Source organism: Tinamus guttatus, unplaced genomic scaffold (assembly GCF_059628265.1).
Source record: "Tinamus guttatus ecotype Peru unplaced genomic scaffold, ASM5962826v1 Tinamus_guttatus_pri_ptg001527l, whole genome shotgun sequence".
In the NCBI taxonomy this organism is placed as follows: domain Eukaryota; kingdom Metazoa; phylum Chordata; class Aves; order Tinamiformes; family Tinamidae; genus Tinamus; species Tinamus guttatus.
In genome coordinates this window covers 27,779-45,923 of record NW_028290061.1, presented here as the reverse complement: position 1 = coordinate 45,923, position 18,145 = coordinate 27,779, and the positions used below count along the sequence as shown (strand labels likewise).

Genomic DNA, 18,145 nt, shown 5'->3' with positions numbered 1-18,145 from the left:
CACAGTGGGTCCTTGGTGGCCACAGGACGTTCCTGGTGGCCACAGGGGGGGTCCCTGATAGCCACGGGGGGGAGGAGTCCTCAGTGGCCATGGGGGGGGACCCTGGTGGCCACGGGGGGGAGGGGGGTTGGAGGGCGGGGTCATAGGGGGGGGTGGCCACGGGGGGTCCCTGGTGGCCATGGGGGAGGGGGCTCCTCGGTGGCCATGGGGGGGTCCTTGGTGGCCACAGGGGGTCTCTGGTGGCCATGGGTGGAGGGGGGCTCCTCGGTGGCCACGGGGGGGGTCCTCGGTGGCCATAGGGGGTCCTCGGTGGCCACTGGAGGTCCCAGGTGGCCACAAGGGGTTCCTGGTGGCCACAGGGGGGTCCTTGGTGGCCACAGGGGGGGTCCCTGGTGGCCATGGGTTGAGGGGGCTCCTCAGTGGCCATAGGGGGGGGTCCTTGGTGGCCACAATGGGTCCTTGGTGGCCACAGGACGTTCCTGGTGGCCACGGGGGGGTCCCTGATAGCCACGGGGGTGGGGAGTCCTCAGCGGCCATGGGGGGCACCCTGGTGGCCACGGGGGGGGGTCATCGGTGGCCATAGGGGGTCCCTGGTGGCCACAGGGGGGGTCCTTGGTGGCCATGGCGGCTCCTTGGTGGCCCCAGGAGGTGCTGGGTGGCCCTGGAGGCTCCTCGGTGTCCCCAGATGGTTCTTGGTGTCCCCAGAGTCTCCTCGTTGTCCCCAGAGGCTCCTCAGTGTCCCCAGACTCTCCTGGGTGTCCCCAGACTCTCCTTGTTGCCCCCGGAGGCTCCTGGGTGTCCCTGGTGGCTCCTGGATGTCCCTGGGGGCTCCTGGGTGTCCCCGTTGGCTCCTGGATGTCCCCAGTGGCTCCTGGATGTCCCCAGATGGTCCTTGGTGCCCCCAGAGTCTCTTGGATGTCCCCGTTGGCTCCTGGGTGTCCCTGGTGGCTCTTGGATGTCCCCAGAGTCTCTTGGGTGTCCCCAGAGTCTCCTTGTTGCCCCCCGGTGGCTCCTGAATGTCCCCGGTGGCTCCTGGATGTCCCCAGTGGCTCCTGGATGTCCCCATTGGCTCCTGGGTGTCCCCAGTAGCTTGGGGACATTGTGGTGGCTCCTGGGTGTCCCTGGTGGCTCCTGGATGTCCCCAGATGGTCCTTGGTGCCCCCAGAGTCTCTTGGATGTCCCCGTTGGCTCCTGGGTGTCCCCAGAGTCTCCTTGTTGCCCCTGTTGGCTCCTGGGTGTCCCCGTTGCCTCCTGGATGTCCCGGTGGCTCCTGGATGTCCCCATTGGCTCCTGGGTGTCCCCAGTGGCTCGGGGATGTCCCGGAGGCTCCTGGATGTCCCCATTGGCTCCTGGGTGTCCCTGGGGGCTCCTGGGTGTCCCCAGACGGTTCTTGGTGCCCCCAGAGTCTCCTTGTTGCCCCCAGAGTCTCCTGGATGTCCCTGGAGGCTCCTGAATGTCCCTGGAGGCTCCCGGATGTCCCCGGTGGCTCCCGGATGTCCCCGGTGGCTCTTGGGTGTCCCCGGTGGCTCCCGGGTGTCCCCAGTGTCCCCGTTGTCACTCGACGCGCACGAGGAGGCCGCGCAGGACGGTGGCGCCCGGCTCCTTGGTGACCCACTCGAGCTCGCGCGGGTCCAGCCCGTCGGGCGGCCGCAGGGAGGGCGGCCCCGCGCGGAACGAGCCCGGCCGGACCAGCACCTCGAGCGCCAGCTGGGGCCCGGCGGCGGCGCCGCGAGCGCGGCTCCCGGAACCTGCGGGGGAAAGGGGCGGGGCTACGTGGGGACACGCCCCACACCGGGACACGCCCCCCATAGAGACACGCCCCCATAGAGACACGCCCCCCGAGACACGCCCCCATAGAGCTACATCCCCATACAGATACAGCCCCCCCAGCACCACGAGCGCGGCTCCCAGAACCTGCGGAGGGGCGGGGCTGCGTGGGGACACGCCCACACGGGGACACGCCCCCATAGAGACACGCCCCCATAGAGCTACATCCCCGAGACACGCCCCTATAGAAACACCCCTATAGAGATACAACCCCCCATGCTGTAGCGAGCGCGGCTCTCGGAACCTGCGGAGGGGCGGGGCAACGTGGGGACACGCCCCCATAGAGACACGTCCCCCATAGAGACACGCCCCCATAGAGACACGCCCCCATGGAGCCCCGCCCCCGAGACCTGCCCCCATAGAGCTACATCCCCATAGAGATACAGCCCCCCCCCCCCCCAGCTCCTGCGGGAAAGGGGCGGGGCAGCGTGGGGACACGCCCACACCGGGACACGCCCACACGGGGACACGCCCCCTTAGGGACACATACCCATAGGGATACATCCCCATAGAGACCCGCCCCCCCGTAGACACGCCCCCCAGCGGGGGGGACACGCCCCCGAGACACGCCCCCATGGAGACACGCCTCCATTTACATCCCCATAGAGACACCTCCCCCCCAAGACCCACCCCCTGAGTAACGCCCCCATAGAGACCCGCCCCCATGGAGCCACGCCCCCATCTGCCACGCCCCCATAGAGACACACCCCTGAGCGGCACCCCCATAGGGACACGCCCCCCCGAGCCACGCCCCCAAGACCTGCCCCCATAGAGATACATCCCCAGAGAGACCCACCCCCATGGAGCCACGCCCCCACGGAGCCACGCCCCCCGAGACCCGTCCCCATTTGCCACGCCCCATAGGGCCCCCATAGACACGCCCCCATAGACATACGCCCATACACGCCCCCATAGAGACCCACCCACATAGGGACACGCCCCCAGCTGCCACGCCCCCATGGAGACACGCCCCCATGGAGCCACGCCCCCCAGAGAGCCGCCCCCATGTGCCAGGCCCCCCCCGGCTGCCACGCCCCCAAGACACGCCCCCAAGCAACACCTCCATAGTGATACATCCCAGAGACCCGCCCCCATAGACACACCCCCATAGAGCCACGCCCCCATAGAGATATGGCCCCATCTGCCACGCCCCCATGGACACGCTGCAATAGACACGCCCCCCCAGCTGCCACGCCCCTCCTAGACACGCCCCCATAGAGACACACCCCCAAGACCCATCCCTGAGCAACACCCACATAGAGACACGCCCCCATGGAGCCACGCCCCACGGAGCCACGCCCCCGAGACCCGCCCCCATTTGCCACGCCCCCATAGGGACACGCCCCCATATATGTACGCCCCCTATACACACCCCCATAGAGATGCATCCCCATAGTGACCCACCCACATAGAGATACACCCCCCATGGAGCCACGCCCCCATACAGACACGCCCCCATGGAGCCACGCCCACCCGAGACACGCCCCCCATAGAGATACATCCCCATAGAGACCCGCCCCCGAGACACGCCCCCCCTGAGACACGCCTCCATAGGGACCCACCCACATAGAGATACACGCCCGTGGAGCCACGCCCCCCGAGGCCCCGCCCCCCCGGAGGCCCTGCCAATGCCCCGCCCCCCCGATGCTCCGCCCCCCCCAGGCCCCGCTCCCAGGCCCTGCCCCCCCAAGGCCCCGCGCCCAACGCCCCGCCCCCTCTCCAAACCCCGCCCCCTCTCCAAGCCCCGCCCCCCGAGGCCCTCCCGAGGTCCCCCGATGCCCCGAGGCCCCATGCACAAAGCCCCGCCCCTCTCCAAACCACGCCCCCCCGGTGCCGCGCGCCCAAAGCCCCGCCCTCGATGGCCCTGCCCCCAAATGCCCCACCCCAAATGCCCCGCCCCCTCTCCAAACCCCGCCCCCAAGCCCCTGCCCCCAGGCCCCCTCCCGAGACGCCCCCCCCCAGAGGCCACACCCCGAGGTTCCCCGATGCCCCGCCCCCAAAGCCCCGCCCCCTCTCCAAACCCCGCCCCCTCAGGCCCCACTCACAGGCCCTGACCCCCCGGCCCCGCCTCCCGAGGTCCCCCCAATGCCCCGCCCCCCCATGCCCCAGCCCCCCAGGCCCCGCCCCCAGGCCCCGCCCCCTCGATGCCCCGTCCTTCAAGCTCTGCTCTTGTGACCCCGCCCCCCCCAAGTCCCGCCCCCAGGCCCCACCCCCCCGGCCCCGCACTCAAACCCCGCCCCCCCGAGGCCCCTCCCCCAGGCCCCGCCCCTCCCCCCGCGCCCTCCCCAAATCCCACCCCCCCGAGGCCCCTCCCCCAGGCCCCGCCCCTCCCCCCCGCGCCCGCCCCCTCTCCAAATCCCGCCCCCCCGAGGCCCCTCCCCCAGGCCCCGCCCCTGCCCCCCGCACCCGCCCCCCTCTCCAAATCCCGCCCCCCTGGCCCCGCTCCCAGGCCCCACTCCCAGACCCCGCCCCCCCGAGGCCCCGCCCCCTCTCCAAACCCCGCCCCCCGAGGCCCCGCCCCCCAACCCCACTTCCCCCGAGGCCCCGCCCCCCCGCGCCCGCCCCCTCTCCAAATCCCGCCCCCCCAGGCCCCGCCCCCAGGCCCTGACCCCCCGAGGCCCCGCCCCCCGAGGCCCCGCCCACGCACTGCACTTTGGCGGCGAACGCCTCCATGGCCGCGTAGCGCAGGGCGGGCGACAGCACCAGCCGGGGAGGCCCCGCCCCCGCCGGAGGCCCCGCCCCCCCCGGCGCCGCCGCCGCCGCCGCCGCCGCCGCCTCCTCCTTGGCGGGGGGGCCCAGGACGGAGCAGGAGCCTGGGGGGGGAGAGGGGGGGTCGGCCGGGGGGCGGGGCCTATGGGGGGGTATGGGGCGGGGCCTCGGGGGCGGGACTTATGGGGGAGGGGCTTGGAGAGGGGGCGGGGCATTGGGTGGACCCCTGGGGGGGGGATGTGGGGACACCCGGACGCCGTGGCCCCTGAGGGGGGGGGGATGCAGGGAGGGGTCTCGGGGGGCGGGGCTTATGGGGGAGGGGCTTGGAGAGGGGGCGGGGCATTGAGTGGACCCCTGGGGGGGGGATGTGGGAACACCCGGACGCCAGGGCCCCTTTGGGGGTGTTTAGGGGGTGTTTGGGGGGTGTTTGGGGCCGTTCGGGGTGTTGGGGCCGTTGGGGGGGTGTTCGGGGGTGTTTGGGTCATTCGGTGTGTTCGGGGTATTCGGAGGGTTCGGCGTGTTCAGGGGGTGTTCGGGGGTGTTCGCGGTGTTTGGGGTGCTCAGGGTGTTCAGGGTGTTCGGGGGGGTGTTCAGGGGGTGTTCCGGGTGTTTTCCGGGTGTTCCAGGTGTTCGCGGTGTTCGAGGTGTTCAGAGGGTGTTGCGGGTGTTCGGGGTGTTCAGGGGGTGTTCGCAGTGTTCCGGGTGTTCTGGGTGTTCAGGGTGTTCAGGGGGTGTTCGGGGTGTTCAGGGGGTGTTCAGGGGGTGTTCACGGTGTTCCAGGTGTTGGGGCCAGTTCTGGCCGCACTCCCGGTACCTGGTACCAGCTCCCCGCGGTCCAGGGCCCTGTGCACAGCCCCGGCGCTGGTGTTCAGGGGGTGTTTGGGGGGTGTTTGCGGTGTTCGGGGTGTTCAGGAGTGTTCAGGGGTGTTCGGGGTGTTCGGGGTGTCCGGGTGTTGTTCGGGGTGTACCTGGCACCAGCTCCCCGCGGTCCAGGGCCCGGCGCACGGCGCTGGTGTTCAGGGGTGTTTGGGGGTGTTTGGGGGTGTTTGGGTGTGTCCGGGTGTTGTTCGGGGTGTACCTGGTACCAGCTCCCCGCGGTCCAGGGCCCGGCGCACGGCCCCGGCGCTGGTGTTCAGGGGGTGTTCAGGGGGTGTTTGGGGGTGTTGGGGGTGTTCCGGGTGTTCGGGTGTTGTTCGGGGTGTACCTGGTACCAGCTCCCCCGGTCCAGGGCCCGGCGCACGGCCCCGGCGCTGGTGTTCAGGGGGTGTTTGGGGGTGTTGGGGTGTTTGGGGGTGTTTGGGGGTGTTCCAGGTGTTCGGGTGTTGTTCGGGTGTTGTTCGGGGTGTACCTGGCACCAGCTCCCCGCGGTCCAGGGCCCGGCGCACGGCCCCGGCGCTGGTGTTCAGGGGGTGTTTGGGGGTGTTGGGGTGTTCGGGGGTGTTCGGGGGTGTTCGGGGTGTTCGGGTGTGTTCGGGTGTTGTTCCGGGTGTACCTGGCACCAGCTCCCCGCGGTCCAGGGCCCGGCGCACGGCCCCGGCGCTGGTGTTCAGGGGGTGTTTGGGGGGTGTTTGGGGGTGTTTGGGTGTTCGGGTGTGTTCGGGTGTTGTTCGGGTGTTGTTCGGGTGTACCTGGCACCAGCTCCCCGCGGTCCAGGGCCCGGCGCACGGCCCCGGCGCTCGTTCCGTGATAGGCCAGGGGCCACTTGCGCCAAGCGCCGCCCGGCTCCAACCGCGGCCGCGGCCTGGGGGGGAACGGGGGGACCCCAAAATGAGGGGGGACCCCAAAAACCCAACGGGGAGACCTGAACCCCAACGGGGACCCCGAAACCCAACGGGGACCCCAAAACACAGAGGGAGGGACCCCGAAATGAGGGGGGACCCCAAATGAGGGGGGACCCCAAAACCCCAACGGGGAGACCTGAACCCCAACGGGGACCCCGAAACCCAAGGGGGACCCCAAAACACAGAGGGAGAGACCCCCAAATGAGAGGGGACCCCGAAACCCAACGGGGCGACCTGAACCCCAATGGGGACCCCGAAATGAGAGGGGACCCCGAAACCCCAACGGGAGGGACCCCGAAATGAGAGGGGACCCCGAAACCCAACGGGGACCCCCAAAACCCAACGGGGCGACCTGAACCCCAACGGGGACCCCAAAACCCCAGCGGGGACCCCGGAACCCCAATGGGGAACCCGAAATGACAGGGGACCCCAAAACACAGAGGGAGGGACCCCCAAATGAGAGGGGACCCCAAAACCCAACGGGGACCCCCGAAACCCAACAGCAAGACCTGAACCCCAACGGGGACCCCCAAAAACCCCTGGAGACCCCGAAATGAGAGGGGACCCCAAAAACCCAACGGGGAGCCCGAAATGAGAGGGGACCCCAAAAACCCAACAGGAGGGACCCCGAAATGAGAGGGGACCCCGAAACCCAACGGGGACCCCCAAAACCCAACGGGGAGACCTGAACCCCAACGGGGACCCCGAAATGAGAGGGGACCCCAAAACCCAACGGGAACCCCCGAAACCCAACAGGGAGACCTGAACCCCAATGGGGACCCCAAAAACCCCCTGGAGACCCCGAGATGAGAGGGGACCCCAAAACCCAACGGGGAGCCCCAAAACCAAAGGGAGCCCCGAAATCCCAACAGGGACCCCGAAACACCCTGGGGACCCCGAAACCAGCAGGGAGCCCCAAAACCAGCAGGGAGCCTCAAACCCCAACGGGGACCCCAATACCCCCCCTGGGGACCCCAAAACCGGCAGGGAGCCCCAAAATCCCAACGGGACCCCCAAACCGGTGGGGAGCCCCCAAATCCCAACGGGGACCCCCAAATCCCAATAGGGATCCCCGAACCCAAAGGGGACTTCCAAAAACACAACACGGACCCCAAAACCCCCCTGAGGACCCCCAAAACCCCCGGGACCCCCAAATCCCAACAGGGACCCAAAGAACCCCCCGGGGACCCCCAAAACCAACAGGGACCCCCAAACCCAAAAAGGGACCTCGAAACCCAACAGGAACCCCAAAAACCAACAGGGACCCTGAAACCCCCCCGGGGACCCCAATCCCAACAGGGACCCCAAAAACCCCGGGGACCCCCAAATCCCCCCCAGCGACCCCAAAATCCCACTCAGAGACCCCCAAAATCCCCCCAGGGACCCAAATGCCCCAGAGCCCCTCAAACCCCCCTGGGAGCCCCCAAAGTCCCCCCAGGGACCCCAAAATCCCGCTGTTCCCCCCAAATCCCGCCATTTCCCCCACAAATTCCCCAGAACCCCCAAACCCCCCGGAACCCCCCAAATGCCGCCGTTTCCCCCCAATCCCCCCGGAACCCCCCAAACCCGCCGTTCCCCCCAAATCCCCCGGAACCCCCAAATCCCGCCGTTTACCCCCCAATTCCCCGGAACCCCCAAATCCCACCCGGGAACCCCCAAATTCCCCCAGGAACCTCCAAATCCCGCCGTTTACCCCCCAATTCCCCAGAACCCCCAAACCCCCCGGAACCCCCCAAATCTCCCCGGAACCCCAAATCCCGCGATTTCCCCCCCAGATCCGCCGTTTCCCCCCCAAATCCCCCCGGAACCCCCAAATCCACCGGAACCCCCAAATCCCCCCGGAACCCCCAAATTCCGCCGTTCCCTCCCAAATCCCACTGTTCCCCCCAAATCCCGCCATTTCCCCCCCAAATCCCCAGTTCTCCCCAATCCCCCTGGAACCCCAAATCCCACCCGGGAACCCCAAATCCCCCCAGGAACCTCCAAATCCCCCCGTTCCCCCCCCTCTCCCCCCCCTCTCCCCCCATTCCCCCCCGTTCCCCCCCCCGTTCCCCCCTCCCCCCCCCATCTCCCCCATTCCCCCCCTCCCCCCCCGTTTCCCCCCCCGTTCCCCCCCCCCGTTCCCCCCCCCTCCCCCCGTTCCCCCCCCCGCACCGGAGGCTGAAGCGGCACCAGCCCAGGGGGGGCCGCGCGGGGCCCTCGTCCCCCCCCCGGCGCCGGTGACAGGAGTCGCAGAAGCAGAGACAGCGGCGGGGCTCGGGGACGAAGAACGCGTCTGGGGGGGGGACAGGGGGGACAGGGGGGGTCACACCGTGGGGACAGGGGTGTCACCCCCATGGGGACAGGGGTGTCACCTCCCATGGGGTCACAGAAACAGAGACAGCGGCGGGGCTCGGGGACGAAGAACGCGTCTGGGGGACAGGGGGGGACAGGAGTGTCACCACCCCCATGGGGACAGGGGGGGGACAGGGGTCACACCATAGGGACAGGGGGGTCACCTCCCCATAGGGACCAGGTGTCACCCCCCATGGGGTCGCACAAGCAGAGACAGCGGCGGGGCTCGGGGACGAAGAACGCGTCTGGGGGGACAGGGGGGGTCACACCGTGGGGACAGGGGGGTCACCACCCATGGGGACCAGGTGTCACCCCCATGGGGACAACAGTGTCACCTCCCCATAGGGACCAGGGGTGTCACCCCCCCAATGGGTCACACAAGCAGAGACAGCGGCGGGGCTCGGGGACGAAGAACGCGTCTGGGGGGACAGGACATGGGGGGACAGGGGGGTCACCCCCCATGGGGACAGGGGTGTCACCTCCCATAGGGACCAGGTGTCACCACCCCCATAGGGACGGGGGGGGGTCACCCCATGGGTTCAAGGGGGTCACCTCCCGTGGGGACAGGAGTGTCACCTCCCATAGGGACCAGGGAGTCACCCCCCCCATAGGGACAAGGGGGTCACCCCCCCTATAGGGACAACAGTGTCACCCCCCATAGGGAACGGGGTGTCACCCCCATAGGGACCAGGGGGTCACCCCCATACGGACGAGGGTGTCACCCCCCTCATAGGGAACCGGGTGTCACCACCCCACTGGGAACCGGGTGTCCGGGTGTGTCACCCCCCATAGGGACCAGGGTGTCACCCTGATGGGGACGAGGGTGTCCGGGTGTCACCTCCCCCCCATAGGGACCAGGGTGTCCGGGTGTCACCTCCCCCTTGGGAACTGGGTGTCCCATTCCCCCCATTCCCCCTCCCATTGCCCCCGGTGCCCCGCTATCCCCGCTCCCTTCCGGTCCGCCCCCGCTCCCTTCCGGTCCGTCCCCGTTTCCGCACCGGGCAGCAGCAGCAGCCGCTCCCCCCCCCCCCATTCCCCCCCATTGCCCCGGTGCCCCGCTATCCCCGCTCCCTTCCGGTCCGCATTCCCCGCTCCCTTCCGGTCCGCCCCCGTTTCCGCACCGGGCAGCAGCAGCAGCCGCGCCGCCACGCGCCCGCACAGCGCCTGGTACTCGCAGGGCTCGCGGGGGGGCCCGCGCGGGGGGGGCGCCCAGCGCACGCGCTCCTTGACGCCTGCGCGGGGGGGGGGGCGGGGTCAGCGGGGGAGGGGGCGGGGCCTCGCCGGGCCGCGCCCCCAAGGGCGGAGCCCCACGGGAGGGGGGGGGGGCGGCCCCATAGATTGGGGACCGCCCCCCCATTGTCCCCCCGTTGTCCCCCCATTGTCCCCCCCATTGTTCCCTGTTGTCCCCCCGTTGTCCCCATAGTCCCCCCGTTTTCCCTCATTGTCCCCCCATTGTCCCCCATTGTCCCCTTGTCCCCCCATTGACCCCCGATAGTCCCTCCATTGTCCCCTCGTCCCCCCGTTGTCCCCCATTGTCCCTCCATTGTCCCCCATTGTCCCCCCACTGTCCCCCATTGTCCCTCGTCTGTCCCCACATTGTCCCCCCACTCTCCCTGTGTCCCCCCATAGTCCCCCCATTGTCCTCCCATTGTCCCCTTGTCCCCTCCTTGTCCCCCCATAGTCCCCCCCATTGTCCCCCCGTTGTCCCCCATAGTCCCCCCATTGTCCTCCCATTGTCCCCTTGTCCCCCCGTTGTCCCCCCATAGTCCCCCCGTTGTTCCCCGTTGTCCCCATGGGCCCCTCCATTGTCCCCTTGTTCCCGTTGTCCCCCCACTGTCCCCCCACTGTCCCCCCATTGTCCCCTTGTCCCCCCATTGTCCCCCCATTGTCCCCCCATTGTCCCCCCATTGTCCCCCTGTTGTCCCCCCACTGTCCCCCCTATTGTCCCCTTGTTCCTGTTGTCCCCCCACTGTCCCCCCACTGTCCCCCCCATTGTCCCCTTGTCCCCCCATTGTCCCCCCCATTGTCCCCCTGTTGTCCCCCCTGTCCCCCCCGTCCCCCCGTTGTCACCGTCCACCACGTCGGCCTTCTCGACGTCCCCCCGGGCCCGGGGGTCCCCGGCGCCCCCCCCGCCGGGCGCTGCCACCTCCTCCGTCACGATCGTCACCTGCCGGTGACACGGCCGGGTCCCCAACGTGTCCCCAACGTGTTCCCATGTGTCCCCACGTGTTCCCAATGTGTCCCCAACATGTTCCCATGTCCCCAACACGTCCCCATGTCCCCAACGCGTCCCCATGTGTCCCCACGTGTCCCCGCGTGTTCCCAATATGTCCCCATGTGTCCCCAACGTGTTCCCATGTCCCCGTGTCCCCATGTGTCCCCAACGTGTTCCCATGTGTCCCCAACGCGTCCCCAATGTGTCCCCAATGTGTCCCCAACGTGTTCCCATGTCCCCAACGCGTCCCCATGTGTCCCCACGTGTTGCCAATGTGTCCCCAATGTGTTCCCATGTCCCCAACGTGTCCCCATGTGTCCCCGTGTGTCCCCATGTGTCCCCACATGTTCCCAATGTGTCCCCAATGTGTCCCCACATGTCCCCGTGTCACCCCGTGTCCCCAATGTGTCCCCACGTGTCCCCAGGTGAACTCACGTGTCCCCATATGTCCCCAACACGTCCCCAAATATCCCCAAGGAGTCCCCATGTGTCCCAAATGTGTCCCCAATGTGTTCCCATGCCCCCAACACGTCCCCACGTGTCCCCACGTGTCCCCACATGTCCCCAATGTGTCCCCAATGTGTCCCCAACGTGTCCCCACGTGTCCCCAATGAATCCCAACGTGTCCCCAACGTGTCCCCAACGTGTCCCCAACGTGTCCCCACGTGTCCCCACCTGCTCGCACTGCCCGTACAGGTCCAGCAGGACGTAGCAGGGCGCCGGGATGTCCCCAACGTGTCCCCAACGTGTCCCCAGCGTGTCCCCAACGTGTCCCCAACGTGTCCCCAATGTTTGCCCATGTGTCCCCAACGTGTCCCCAACGTGTCCCCAACGTGTCCCCACGTGTCCCCACCTGCTCGCACTGCCCGTACAGGTCCAGCAGGACGTAGCAGGGTGCCGGGATGTCCCCAACGTGTCCCCAACGTGTCCCCAACGTGTCCCCAACGTGTCCCCACATGTCCCCACGTGTCCCCACCTGCTCACACTGCCCGTACAGGTCCAGCAGGACGTAGCAGGGCGCCGGGATGTCCCCAACGTGTCCCCACGTGTCCCCAACGTGTCCCCACGTGTCCCCACCTGCTCGCACTGCCCGTATAGGTCCAGCAGGACGTAGCAGGGCGCCGGGATGTCCCCAACGTGTCCCCACGTGTCCCCACCTGCTCGCACTGCCCGTATAGGTCCAGCAGGACGTAGCAGGGCGCCAGGATGTCCCCAACGTGTCCCCAACGTGTCCCCACGTGTCCCCAACGTGTCCCCAATGTGTCCCCAACATGTCCCCAACGTATCCCCACGTGTCCCCAATGAATCCCAACGTGTCCCCAACGTGACCCCACGTGTCCCCACGTGTCCCCACGTGTCCCCAATGTGTCCCCACGTGTCCCCACATGTCCCCAACGTGTCCCCAACATGTCCCCACGTGTCCCCACGTGTCCCCACGTGTCCCCACCTGCTCGCACTGCCCGTACAGGTCCAGCAGGACGTAGCAGGGTGCCGGGATGTCCCCAACGTGTCCCCAACGTGTCCCCAATGTGTCCCCACGTGTCCCCACGTGTCCCCAACGTGTCCCCAGTGTGTCCCCAACGTGTCCCCACGTGTCCCCAACGCGTCCCCAATGTGTCCCCAACGTGTCCCCAACGTGTCCCCACGTGTCCCCACCTGCTCGCACTGCCCGTACAGGTCCAGCAGGACGTAGCAGGGCGCCGGGATGTCCCCAACGTGTCCCCAACGTGTCCCCACGTGTCCCCACGTGTCCCCACCTGCTCGCACTGCCCGTACAGGTCCAGCAGGACGTAGCAGGGCGCCGGGATGTCCCCAACGTGTCCCCAACGTGTCCCCAACGTGTCCCTCGTGTCCCCACGTGTCCCCACGTGTCCCCACGTGTCCCCACCTGCTCGCACTGCCCGTACAGGTCCAGCAGGACGTAGCAGGGCGCCGGGATGTCCCCAACGTGTCCCCAACGTGTCCCCAACGTGTCCCCAACGTGTCCCCACGCGTCCCCCACGTGTCCCCAACGTGTCCCCACGTGTCCCCAACGTGTCCCCAACGGGTCCCAATGTGTCCCCAACGTGTCCCCACGTGTCCCCAACGTGTCCCCAACGTGTCCCCACCTGCTCGCACTGCCCGTACAGGTCCAGCAGGACGTAGCAGGGCGCCGGGATGTCCCCAACGTGTCCCCAACGTGTCCCCACGTGTCCCCAACGTGTCCCCAACGTGTCCCCACGTGTCCCCACCTGCTCGCACTGCCCGTACAGGTCCAGCAGGACGTAGCAGGGTGCCGGGATGTCCCCAACGTGTCCCCAACGTGTCCCCACGTGTCCCCAACATGTCCCCAACATGTCCCCAACGTGTCCCCAACGTGTCCCCAATGTGTCCCCACGTGTCCCCAATGAATCCCAACGCATCCCCATGTGTCCCCACGTGTCCCCAGTGTGTCCCAACGTGTCCCCAACGTGTCCCCAATGAATCTCAACGTGTCCCCAACGTGTCCCCAACGCGTCCCCACGTGTCCCCACCTGCTCGCACTGCCCGTACAGGTCCAGCAGGACGTAGCAGGGCACCGGGATGTCCCCACGTGTCCCCACGTGTCCCCACGTGTCCCCAACGTGTCCCAACGTGTCCCCAACGTGTCCCCAACGTGTCCGCAACGCATCCCCACGTGTCCCAACGTGTCCCCAATGTGTCCCAACGTGTCCCCAACGTGTCCCCAATGCATCCTAATGTGTCCCCAACCTGTCCCCACGTGTCCCCAATGTGTCCCCACCTGCTCGCACTGCCCGTACAGGTCCAGCAGGACGTAGCAGGGCGCCGGGATGTCCCCAATGTGTCCCCAACGTGTCCCCAACGTGTCCCCACGTGTCCCCACCTGCTCGCACTGCCCGTACAGGTCCAGCAGGACGTAGCAGGGTGCCGGGATGTCCCCAACGTGTCCCCAACGTGTCCCCACGTGTCCCCACGTGTCCCCACCTGCTCGCACTGCCCGTACAGGTCCAGCAGGACGTAGCAGGGTGCCGGGATGTCCCCAACGTGTCCCCACGTGTCCCCACGTGTCCCCACGTGTCCCCACCTGCTCGCACTGCCCGTACAGGTCCAGCAGGACATAGCAGGGCGCCGGGATGTCCCCAACGTGTCCCCAACGTGTCCTCCCGTGTCCCCAACGTGTCCCCAACGTGTCCCCACGTGTCCCCACGTGTCCCCACCTGCTCGCACTGCCCGTACAGGTCCAGCAGGACGTAGCAGGGTGCCGGGATGTCCCCAACGTGTCCCCAACGTGTCCTCCCGTGTCCCCAACGTGTCCCCAACGTGTCCCAACGTGTCCCCACATGTCCCCACATGTCCCCCACGTGTCCCCAACGTGTCCCAACGTGTCCCCAACGTCTCCCCACGTGTCCCCAACGTGTCCCCAACGTGTCCCCACGTGTCCCCACGTGTCCCCCACGTGTCCCCAACGTGTCCCCACATGTCCCCACGTGTCCCCACGTGTCCCCACCTGCTCACACTGCCCGTACAGGTCCAGCAGGACGTAGCAGGGCGCCAGGATGTCCCCAACGTGTCCCCAATGTGTCCCCAATGTGTCCCCAACGTGTCCCCAACGTATCCCCACGTGTCCCCAACGTGTCCCCAACGTGTCCCCAACGTGTCCCCACGTGTCCCCACCTGCTCGCACTGCCCGTACAGGTCCAGCAGGACGTAGCAGGGCGCCAGGATGTCCCCAACGTGTCCCCAACGTGTCCCCACGTGTCCCCAACGTGTCCCCAATGTGTCCCCAACATGTCCCCAACGTATCCCCACGTGTCCCCAATGAATCCCAACGTGTCCCCAACGTGACCCCACGTGTCCCCACGTGTCCCCACGTGTCCCCAATGTGTCCCCACGTGTCCCCACGTGTCCCCAACGTGTCCCCAACGTGTCCCCACATGTCCCCACGTGTCCCCAACGCATCCCCACGTGTCCCCACCTGCTCGCACTGCCCGTACAGGTCCAGCAGGACGTAGCAGGGCGCCGGGATGTCCCCAACGTGTCCCCAACGTGTCCCCACGTGTCCCCAACATGTCCCCAATGAATCCCAACGTGTCCCCACGGGTCCCCACGTGTCCCCTCGTGTCCCCACCTGCTCGCACTCCCCGTACAGGTCCAGCAGGACGTAGCAGGGTGCCGGGATGTCCCCAATGTGTCCCCAACGCATCCCCAACGCATCCCCCACGTGTCCCCAATGTGTCCCCACGTGTCCCCAATGTGTCCCCAGCATGTCCCCACATGTCCCCAACGTGTCCCCACGTGTCCCCACGTGTCCCCACGTGTCCCCACGTGTCCCCACCTGCTCGCACTGCCCGTACAGGTCCAGCAGGACGTAGCAGGGTGCCGGGATGTCCCCAACGTGTCCCCAATGTGTCCCCACGTGTCCCCACGTGTCCCCACATGTCCCCACGTGTCCCCCACGTGTCCCCAATGTGTCCCCACATGTCCCCACGTGTCCCCCACGTGTCCCCACGTGTCCCCTCGTGTCCCCACCTGCTCGCACTGCCCGTACAGGTCCAGCAGGACGTAGCAGGGTGCCGGGATGTCCCCAACGTGTCCCCAACGTGTCCCCACGTGTCCCCACCTGCTCGCACTGCCCGTACAGGTCCAGCAGGACGTAGCAGGGTGCCGGGATGTCCCCAACGTGTCCCCACGTGTCCCCACGTGTCCCCACCTGCTCGCACTGCCCGTACAGGTCCAGCAGGACGTAGCAGGGTGCCGGGATGTCCCCAACGTGTCCCCAACGTGTCCCCACGTGTCCCCACATGTCCCCAGCGTGTCCCCAACGTGTCCCCACGTGTCCCCAACGCATCCCCAACGTGTCCCCAACGTGTCCCCACGTGTCCCCACGTGTCCCCATGTGTCCCCACATGTCCCCAGTGTGTCCCCAACGTGTCCCCAGCGTGTCCCCATGTGTCCCCAACGTGTCCCCACATGTCCCCACGTGTCCCCACCTGCTCGCACTGCCTGTAAAGGTCCAGCAGGACGTAGCAGGGCGCCGGGATGTCCCCAACGTGTCCCCAACGTGTCCCCAACGTGTCCCTCGTGTCCCCACGTGTCCCCACGTGTCCCCACGTGTCCCCACCTGCTCGCACTGCCCGTACAGGTCCAGCAGGACGTAGCAGGGCGCCGGGATGTCCCCAACGTGTCCCCAACATGTCCCCAACGTGTCCCCAACGTGTCCCCAACGTGTCCCCAGCGTGTCCCCAATGAATCCCAACGTGTCCCCACGTGTCCCCAACGTGTCCCCAACATGTCCCCAACGTGTCCCCAACGTGTCCCCAACGTGTCCCCAACATGTCCCCAACGTGTCCCCCACGTGTCCCCACGTGTCCCCACGTGTCCCCACCTGCTCGCACTGTCCGTACAGGTCCAGCAGGACGTAGCAGGGTGCCGGGATGTCCCCAACGTGTCCCCAACGTGTCCCCACGTGTCCCCAACGTGTCCCCCACATGTCCCCAACGTGTCCCAACGTGTCCCCAACGTGTCCCCACGCGTCCCCCACGTGTCCCCAACGTGTCCCCACGTGTCCCCAACGTGTCCCCAACGGGTCCCAATGTGTCCCCAACGTGTCCCCACGTGTCCCCAACGTGTCCCCAACGTGTCCCCACCTGCTCGCACTGCCCGTACAGGTCCAGCAGGACGTAGCAGGGCGCCGGGATGTCCCCACGTGTCCCCACCATGTCCCCAACGTGTCCCCAACGTGTCCCCAACGTGTCCCCACGTGTCCCCACGTGTCCCCACCTGCTCGCACTGCCCGTACAGGTCCAGCAGGACGTAGCAGGGCGCCGGGATGTCCCCAACGTGTCCCCAGCGTGTCCCCAACATGTCCCCACGTGTCCCCACGTGTCCCCACGTGTCCCCACCTGCTCGCACTGCCCGTACAGGTCCAGCAGGACGTAGCAGGGCGCCGGGATGTCCCCAACGTGTCCCCACGTGTCCCCAATGTGTCCCCAACGTGTCCCCACGTGTCCCCAACGCATCCCCAACGCATCGCCAACGTGTCCCCAACGTGTCCCCACATGTCCCCACGTGTCCCCACGTGTCCCCACGTGTCCCCACCTGCTCGCACTGCCCGTACAGGTCCAGCAGGACGTAGCAGGGTGCCGGGATGTCCCCAACGTGTCCCCAACGTGTCCCCAACGTGTCCCCACGTGTCCCCACGTGTCCCCACCTGCTCGCACTGCCCGTACAGGTCCAGCAGGACGTAGCAGGGCGCCGGGATGTCCCCCGCTGCCACCCCCTGGTCGCGGCCGTTCACGTAGAGGTGCAGTCGTCCCCCCGCGTCCACCAGCAGCCCCAGCACCGTCCCCGCCGGCACCGCGTCCAGGTTGGGGCCGTAGTTGTCACAGATCTGGGGGGGACGGGACAAGGGACATCCCATTGGGGACACTGGGGACCCCCAAGGGATATGGGGACATCCCTGGGGACATTGGGAATCCCTAAGGGACATGGGGACCCCTTGGGGACATCCCCTTGGGGACACTGGGGACCCCCAAGGGACACGGGGACATCCCTTTGGGGACACTGGGAATCCCTAAGGGACATGGGGACCCCTTGGGGACACTGCGGACCCCCAAGGACACAGGGACATCCCTTTGGGGACACTGGGAATCCCTAAGGGACATGGGAACCCCTTGGGGACATCCCCTTGGGGACACTGGGGACCCCCAAGGGACATGGGGACATCCCCTTGGGGACACTGGGAATCCCTAAGGGACATGGGAACCCCTTGGGGACATCCCCTTGGGGACACTGGGGACCCCCAAGGGACATGGGGACATCCCTTTGGGGACACTGGGAATCCCTAAGGGACATGGGAACCTCTTGGGGACATCCCCTTGGGGACACTGCGGACCCCCAAGGGACATGGGGACCCCTTGGGGACATCCCCTTGGGGACACTGGGGACCCCCAAGGGACACGGGGACATCCCTTTGGGGACACTGGGAATCCCTAAGGGACATGGGGACCCCTTGGGGACACTGCGGACCCCCAAGGACACAGGGACATCCCTTTGGGGACACTGGGAATCCCTAAGGGACATGGGAACCCCTTGGGGACATCCCCTTGGGGACACTGGGGACCCCCAAGGGACATGGGGACCCCTTGGGGACATCCCCTTGGGGACACTGGGGACCCTCAAGGACACAGGGACATCCCTTTGGGGACACTGGGAATCCCTAAGGGACATGGGAACCCCTTGGGGACATCCCCTTGGGGACACTGGGGACCCCCAAGGGACATGGGGACATCCCTTTGGG

General features: G+C 67.8%; 1 protein-coding gene across 1 annotated transcript in view; it reads right to left on the bottom strand.

The window, feature by feature from the left end:
* Nucleotides 1–1,554: 1,554 nt before the first annotated feature.
* The window catches only part of LOC148590267 (neuralized-like protein 4), a 43,319-nt gene continuing 26,728 nt past the window's right edge, over nucleotides 1,555–18,145 (bottom strand). The window contains 8 exon segments of the mRNA XM_088539249.1: nucleotides 1,555–1,710; nucleotides 1,712–1,748; nucleotides 4,475–4,538; nucleotides 6,165–6,277; nucleotides 8,472–8,592; nucleotides 9,773–9,883; nucleotides 10,722–10,818; nucleotides 17,057–17,236. Coding sequence (XP_088395375.1) covers nucleotides 1,555–1,710; nucleotides 1,712–1,748; nucleotides 4,475–4,538; nucleotides 6,165–6,277; nucleotides 8,472–8,592; nucleotides 9,773–9,883; nucleotides 10,722–10,818; nucleotides 17,057–17,236 — 879 coding nt within the window.